This window comes from Aplysia californica, unplaced genomic scaffold (genome assembly GCF_000002075.1).
Source record: "Aplysia californica isolate F4 #8 unplaced genomic scaffold, AplCal3.0 scaffold00024, whole genome shotgun sequence".
Taxonomy (NCBI): Eukaryota; Metazoa; Mollusca; class Gastropoda; order Aplysiida; family Aplysiidae; genus Aplysia; species Aplysia californica.
The window spans coordinates 1884856-1893280 of record NW_004797294.1 but is presented as its reverse complement, the minus strand read 5'-3'; the positions used below and the strand labels follow the sequence as shown (position 1 = coordinate 1893280).

Here is an 8425-nt window from a genome sequence, read left to right as displayed (position 1 = left end):
ATAGATAGATAGATAGATAGATAGATAGATAGATAGATAGATAGATAGATAGATAACAACTCATACTCTCCACAATACCCCTGTCCCATTCAGATCGTCAACAGGCGTCGAGCAGCGAAAGAGTTCTTGGATAAGTTCCTTCCCCGAGAGCTGTCCATCCTCTTGTCGTTAGACCACCGGAACATCATCAAGGTCCATGAGGTGAGGTGTTCAACTAGCGAAAAAAACCCTGTTTGTTTTACAATTTGAGAGCAAAAGGAACACATAATTCCTTGACAAAACCTTTTTAACAAATAAAATACAGAAAAATACAATGCATTGGTCACAAATAAAATACAGAAAAATACAATACTTTGGTCACTTAAAACGACACCAGACCATTGTGGAGGAGGTGCTTGAAGGGATGATGTGGACCAGGAGAGCGAGGGGTTGACGAAGAATAACACGAGTAGACAACATTAAGATATTGGACTGGCCGGACTGAGTACAGCAGAATGTGGAACAGCAGCTCGCGAACGTGAACGATGGAAGGTTCTACCTCTGAGTCGTCAGAGACGAAGAAACCTCAAGATATTCCAAGTTATTATGTCTGATTAGCAGTCGACCAAAGGCAATGTTGCAGGGCATTTCAACTTTTCACGCACGCATTCGAAATATGAATAATTTGACTATTTCTTAACACGGTATAAATGTACGATGATTCACGGGACAAGCGTCTGTGGTGTAGCGGTTAGCTGCTTCACTGTCTCACCAGGGAGGCCCGAGTTTGATTTCCGAGAGGGGAGAAATTTTATCGAGTGCCTCGGTCTGTCTGGTTGGATACTCTGTCTGTCTCAGCCCGAGTTGTCCCAGACAGGCAAGGTGGGAGCCCGCCTCCTAGATTATCTTAATTATGTCGATACAGGCGTTAAAACATTTTCACCTATATTAAAGAAATGTATTATACACCTATCGACTTCAAAAAAGGAGGTGGGGGTCACCTGTTGTCAGACGTAAAATTATCGAAAAAATGGCCGCTAAAGCTTGGTGACTTCCAAAGTTGTAGCGTCCCAGGAAACTGTAAATTTACGTTTTGTATACGTTTAATCAAAGGGTTTATTTTGTAGTGTAATCCACGCTGAAATTTTAAATGGATATAAAAAAGTGTTCAGCACCCCCCCCCCCAAAACCCCAACAAAAACAAAACAAAAACTAACAAACAAAACAAAACAACAACAACAACAACAACAACAAATAATAAATCGATGAAATTTGCCCAACGGGTAGAAAAATTATGATTTTTTTTTTCGATTTCATTATTTTGACTAGAGTGTCATTTCACCACGATGCCACACATATTGATAATTCAACTGCCTATCCATGCTGCAGATTATACAGCTAGAGGAAGTCGTGTGTGTGGTGATGGAGTACGCAGGGGCCGGTGACCTGCTCGACTTTGTCAAACGGCGCGGAGCTCTCGCAGAAACACAGGCTGGACCCATATTCGCACAGGTGGAGAGGTCGATTGTTCTAGTAAAAGCTTTCATCATCATCATCATCATCATCATCATCATCATCATCATCATCATCATCATCATCATCATCATCATCATCATCATCCGGTGCCTTGCCGACTGGCGCGGGCGATCATGGACCTCCACTTCACTCTATCTTGCGTTGCAGCAGTGGTGTCTGTCGTTCTTGCTGTTCCCAGCCATGTTGTTAACTTGTCCAGTATCTTTTCCCTCTCTCTCTGCCTCTTTTTTTCGATCAAACTTGCCTCTTGTTACAATATTCTCCAATGCTTCTTTCTGCTTTGTGCGTCAAATGAAATTTGACTGTCGCTTTCGTATATAATTGTCAGTTATATTGCAACACAATACGGTCATATAAAAGTGCCAAAGGGGAGGTGGACTGAAGGAAAAAAATTACAGTGGAGTTTGCTGAAACAAAAATCTGCCTGACAGCCAGATCATTGTTTTGTACTTGTTAGTGGAGGGTTTTTTTTGTTTGCTGTTGTTTGGTTTGGTTTTTGATTTGAAAGGCTGCTAAAAAATATATTTTAAAAAATAGGGGATTTAATTTTCTTTCGGTTAACCGCTGTTTTCGGATTAACCGTGTGCAGTTTGAGCGGACTCCACAGAATGGATATGGGATTGGGTACCTCACCCCGTTCCAACAAACCAGCCCCAACAACTGGCATTATTTCGGCTTCTTCCTATAATACATTTGATTTGTTGGTATGATAAGAATCCTTGTGAGGACACTGGAGTAGCGAGTGATTTTTACCCTTATTGTTCACCAAAGTACGGATTTCCTAACTTATGAATAGTGAGAAGCTCCCCTGTCGATATATTATTCTTCTTTTTCTTTGTTTTATTTTTAGGTTAATCGACACCAACTCTTCATAGCTCCCCTCTGCGTTCAGCAGGCCCGAGACTGTCATCATACATCCCACTGCCCAGCACCTCCAAATTGTTGTTTGATAAAAGTCTTTGCCTTTTCGGAATCGATTGCGGTCAACTATGACGCCATTCTTCCCATCCCTTATGAAAAACCCCTCCATGGCTCTAGGCACTGGCATCAGGGGCGCTCAGTATGAAGTATAACATGAGAAATTTAACCAGCAACCTCCACGGTAATTTAAAATTACCCTCAGCGAGTTGGTGTTCATTATTATTGATTTGTATATTTAAAAAAAAACAAAAGGTCTCATATTTACAATGAGAAACCAAGCCCAGAATATCAGATTTTTTTAGGGCTTTTTCCCCCAGCCAGATCTTTCTTTTGACACGTCTTGGTGACAGCAGTAAAACGAGGGTAATCTTTAACCTCACGAAAGCCATTCCTACAATCTACAAAAATACTCACGATAATTTTACGAAGTTCCAGATGTACAAGCGTTCTCTCTGTGCGTAGGACCAAAGTTTAATGCTTTGATAAAAACACTCATCGATACTACGAGATACTATCTACTTTTACCTGAATTGAAAAAGGGGGGGGGGGAGGGGGAGTCTCGCTATTCCATGCCAGAAATGCTCGCTATTCCACAATGTTGAGCTTTATGCAAGCTCGCTATTCTGTCCCCGTCGTTTTATACAAGAAAAATTCTGAAATTATGCAAACTGAGCCCAAAAATGTGAAATTATGCGATTCTGTTAATTTTAACAAAGAATGACAAAGGAAAATAATCAGAAATTATGCCAAAAATGATCAAATTTTGCTAAATTATGCGGGGTGCATAAAACCACGGGGACAGGCTATTACAATGCTCAGCCGAATCCTTACTTCTCACCACATCAGGGTACATGAAAGCCATGTGAATGTACAGCTCTGGGCGCGGAATTTATTCTGACATAAACGTGTTAAAAACTCCAGTCGCAGTCCGTAGAATACGTACAGAAATACCATACAAGCTGCTCGCGAATTCTTCTCTCCCTAGCCTATCTCGAAGAACTAACCACAAAAGTTTCTCAGTTACTGTCTATTATTCAATGTTGGATCTCTGTTCTGACATAACAGTAAGCTGTGAGTATAACCAGTCACGGGCAAGTTTTAGGTCATAACGAATGATCTTAGCTGCCAATTGCCGTGCTCAGCTGGTACATAATAATATCTAATGTACAACAGTGTGTTTTTGGGAAGTTTTTGGGATGAAAGATGAGCTCAGTGGCGTCGGTGGCCTGTTGGTTTATAGACTCTCAGACTCGCAACCGTAAGGTCGTGGGTTCCAATCTCGTCAAGGGTCCGACGTTGTGTCCGCAGGAAAGGCTCTTTACACGAGTTTCCCTCACTTCTCCCAGGTGGAGACCGTAAAATACCTTGTCAGTTTGCTAGTGTTTGAGCACGTAATCAGCCGATTGCACTGCATGCTTCCTGGGAAGCTGAGAATGTTTCTGAGTGTTCTATGGTCTGCTGGTGTAATACTATTACAGTGTTAAGCTCATAGAGCTTGCTGTCGAGCAGGGATATGCGCTACACATATTAAATGCTATTTATTATTATTATTATTATTATTATTTTTATTATTATTATTATTTTTATTATTATTATTATCATTATTAAAGATAACGTATCGTCAGTCGAAGTTCATACCAGGCGAAGCTATGTCTGTCAGTAGTATAGCAACAATCACAGATCGAGTTTGATGATGTACTTTCTACTCCTGTGTTGATAAGAGCAACCAACTCAACAACACGCCACATGGTTCGGAAAAGGTGGTCAATGAAATACTTCTGACTCAAGTGTGAAGGATAGATTTGCGTAATCGACACCCACATGTGTGAAAGTTAGGTACCATTTTTCAGTGTCATCGTTTAAAAATGCAGCCATGGTATTCCTTATGTAAGTGTTTTCATGATAAATCACATAATATAATCCTGCTGTAGGGATGGATTTTCTCCGTAATAAAAAAAATAAATAAACTTGAAGCACTAATCTCTCCAATAGTTGTAATTAAAGGAGGGAAAAGAAAGAGCCCAGGGGGAAGAGTGGGGTTTCAAAGTACCAGCTAATATTATTCCAATATCCCAACTAGTTCGTGTCAAAACTTGTTAGTCTAATGCATGTCAACAATTATTAGACGGTAGTATGTATTTTACCCTAAGGGGGCAAATTTCCTTGTTTTTGCAGTAACTCTCCGTTTGAGAGTCATATCGCTTATACTCTTTAAGAAATGACGCACGATCAAGCTACCGGTAATCAGGATATTAAACAAGAAAACAAAAGAAAAAGAAATCCGTGATGGTGTGAACGGTAGAGTCGGTAGAGTCGGATAATGGCGCTCATATGACCTTATGCAGTTGCGAGCGCCGTAAAACCTTACTAAAACGAACAAGAATCGGTTAAGTTGGGGGAGGAGCCTAGTGGTCGTTACTATTTTATGATTGGCCAAGCACATGTCAGTCAACATAGAAGTGACGCATGTCTCCCCAGCTGTCAACATATTGCAATAATTGCAACATACAAAGGTCGGGACGTGCGCAAAGATCAGGGTTTATTTGTTCATATTTGTAATTTTGATAGACAACTGCTTCGCACAACAGAAGATCCCAAAATGACAAGGTTCTTTCTAATTTACTCTAACTTTTGATATAATTATTTCAGTTCAAAGTACGAGTATCCACTACTTTTGTCTGTTTCAAATGAATAACAGAGTTTACACGTTTAATCTTGGGGAATAAAGGAAAGGGAGTTCTTTCTAACCTTAACGTATAATCATTACAGAGGGAATACAAGGGGAGGCCCTGCACAAGGTACACACTAACATAAAAAAGGTGTTAAAATCTTGTTATTCCGACCGGTTGCAATTCCATTCTCTTATCCACTTATAGTTTTGAAAAAATCTTCCGCTCTCAAACTTTTCTAAAATCATTTCCTTGAGGCCACTGTCTTGTCTTCTTCCATTTCATGGCAGTGGTTCAGTTGCAAAATCGACTACCGACTATTTTGTGGGAAATGATGAATGTATACAGTACACGCCTGCTCTTTAATTTTCAGCAATCATTTATTTTTTCATGGTGACAAAATATCAGGATTTCGAAGCACAAAAGTGTGAGTTTTTGAAACAGTGAGGGATCAAATTAAAGTTTTTCAGATACATTTTCTTTGTGAAGAGACAATTTAATATAGGTTTCCAAGCGATGTGATTCCACGACTCTCTCTATTAAATAATAATTTCATTTCTTATATAAAAAACCCTTAGGCGATGTAATTGTCCACGTATCTCGTTCGTTAACTTCTGAGTCTGTTCGAGTCTTCTCTCTCAGTGGTTTTAACAAGTAGTTAACGATTTGGTCTATGTGCTGTAGGATGACAGAAACCGGTTCCTTCCGAAAAAATAATTTCATTTCCCATCAAAAAGAGAACCCCTTAGGCGATGTAATTGTCAGCGTACCTCGTACGTTAACTTCTGGATCGGTTCGAGTCTTCTTCTTGGATGGTTTTAACAAGTAGTTGACGATTTGGTCAATGTGCTCCCGGTTGATAGAAACCGGTTCCTTCAGGGCATGATTTATTCAAAGGTCTCGATAGGCACTGACTGCTTTGTCGATGCCACTTTTAAATCTCAAATACACCCGTGAGTGTTAATTAAAGAACCTGTTCTTGGCAAAAAATGGTCTTCAAGTTCACTGTGAGTTCCGCGTGATTTATTAAAAGATCGTTTCCGACCTATCTCAAACAAGAGCTTTGATAAACAGGTGTATTATTCGTTTGAAACATTTATAACAATTCAGGCTAGAATCTTAGACAGAGAAAGCTTTCTGTTTATGCCCCAACCAATTACTGAACGAAATAAAATGTGAGGCAGCGTGGTGGAATCAGGCTCTTGTCAATTTTTGGGCATATTGAGTCATTGGTATCATCTTACAGCTTGTTCATTTGTCTTGCTTCCAATGAAAGTGGAGATATTTTGGATAGAAGGAGGTGGGGGTTACCTGGTTCAAGAGGTAAAATTAGCAAGAAAATGGCCGCCAAAGCTTTGTAAATTCCAAAGCTGGAGAGCCCATGGAAACTGTAAGTTCATATTTTTGGGCCTTTAATCAACGTTTTCGGTGAAATCCTCAAAGGAATGTGTTTGTACATGGACGTAAAAGGTGATGAGCCCCAAAAAAAGCTACATTTTGCTAAGAAGGGGGAGAAAACTGCTGTTTTCTTCGATTTCATTATTTTGACGAGAGCCTGATTCCACCACGCTGCCTCACAAATGATTAATGAACTAGCTATCTGACAAGAAGCTTTAGTAACATCTGCTCTCAATAGGCAGACATGCCTCAAATGAAACAAAATGCTGCCGAGAAAAATGGCAAATGCAATAAAACAGGTCAAGTTACGGAGAATTAAACCTGCTGATCGGCAGGTGTGTAATGTTAACATACTAATATCACGTCTACTGACTTTTGGCAATCTTTGAGAGAGAGAGGAAGAGAGAGAGAGAGAGAGAGAGAGAGAGAGAGAGAGGGAGAGAGAGAGAGAGAGAGAGACAGAGAGAGAGAGAGAGACACACACACAGAGACAGAGACAGATATCAAGAAATGCTAACGGTAATTCTCCCAGGTGTGTGAAGGCATCCGCTACCTACACAGCCGGCACATCTGTCACCGAGACCTCAAGTGTGAGAACATTCTGCTCCGCCTGGACCTCACTGTGGCACTCTCAGACTTTGGCTTCTCCAGGACCCTGCCTAGCCCGGACACCCTCAGCCAGTCAGTTTCTCTGTCTGTCTGTCTGTCTGTCTGTCTGTCTGTCTGTCTGTCTGTCTGTCTGTCTCTCTGTCTGTCTGCCTGTCTGTCAGTCTGTCAGGTTGTCTGTTGGGTTGTCTCTCTGTTTGTCTTTATGTCTGTCTGTCTGTCTCTCTGTCTGTCTGCCTGTCTGCCTGTCTGTCTGTCTGTCAGTCTGTCAGGTTGTCTGTTGGGTTGTCTGTCTGTTTGTCTTTATGTCTGCCTGTGCTACAGGCGATACATCAAACTAGAGAAAGACGTATGGTACTTCTCCCCTCGACACTGTAAAGTTACAGATCCTGAAAAAAAGTAAGGGTAAGAAAGTAATGGACCTTTACAGCCAAACCTGCTCTAACCACCACTTGTATACGACAATTCCCTGTACAAACAGCCACTTCCCATTTCCTAGTTTGCATTTTTATTATATTGTAGTCACACTGTGCGGTGGTTGGCGCGTAATCTGGTGTGGTTCGCTCCTTCTTTCCTATCAAACATCTATCGTCCTTACCTTTCCTCCTTTTTGTGTTTGTTACTCCCTCCCTTGTAACACCTCTAATCTTTGGCTCTTATATGTCCTAACTGTGTTGCAAGTGCCGTAGACTGCTTACAAAAACTAAACTGAATAATATAGCGTAAGACGTTTTTTTTCAGCAAAAACTGTCAGATAGAACTTTATAATTCAAAGGTAGCGAATGAGTGGTTCGTCTTGGATGATTACTTCTGCTTTTTTTACCCTGCCCTATTCTATCATCTGGTGCTGGTGTATTTAGTAGTCACAACAAAATGTGCAGCATTTTGGATGTTGAAATTAGTCGTTGGTCTTAGAGTAAACACACAGGAGAATGTGTTATTGGTTAATAAAAACAAAATAAAAATAAATAAACAAACAAACAGGCAAACACACAAACAAGGAAATAAATAAATAAATAAATAAATACATAAATACGTAAATGGAAGAATGAATGAATGAATAAATAAATAAATAAATTTCGACTGTTCTTCACATTATTTTACTTATGCCTCTGCCAGAACGTACTGTGGGAGCGCGGCGTACGCGTCCCCTGAACTGCTGCGGGGCAAGCCTTACTTTCCTCTGCTCAACGATATCTGGAGTCTGGGCTGTGTGCTCTTCATCATGGTCACTGGACAGATGCCTTTCTACGATAAAAATACGAAGAAGGTGAGGTGAGATGTTTATAGTTTCTCTTTCTCTCTCTCTCTCTCTC

The 8425-nt window shown here is 40.5% G+C and overlaps 1 protein-coding gene across 1 annotated transcript in view; it reads left to right on the top strand.

Annotated features, from left to right (window-relative positions):
- The window catches only part of LOC101857537 (serine/threonine-protein kinase par-1), a 15962-nt gene that overhangs the window by 1716 nt on the left and 5821 nt on the right, over positions 1-8425 (top strand). The window contains exons 3-6 of the mRNA XM_005090977.2: positions 94-201; positions 1369-1491; positions 7036-7184; positions 8229-8379. Coding sequence (XP_005091034.1) covers positions 94-201; positions 1369-1491; positions 7036-7184; positions 8229-8379 — 531 coding nt within the window. The remainder of the gene's footprint in view (positions 1-93; positions 202-1368; positions 1492-7035; positions 7185-8228; positions 8380-8425) is intronic.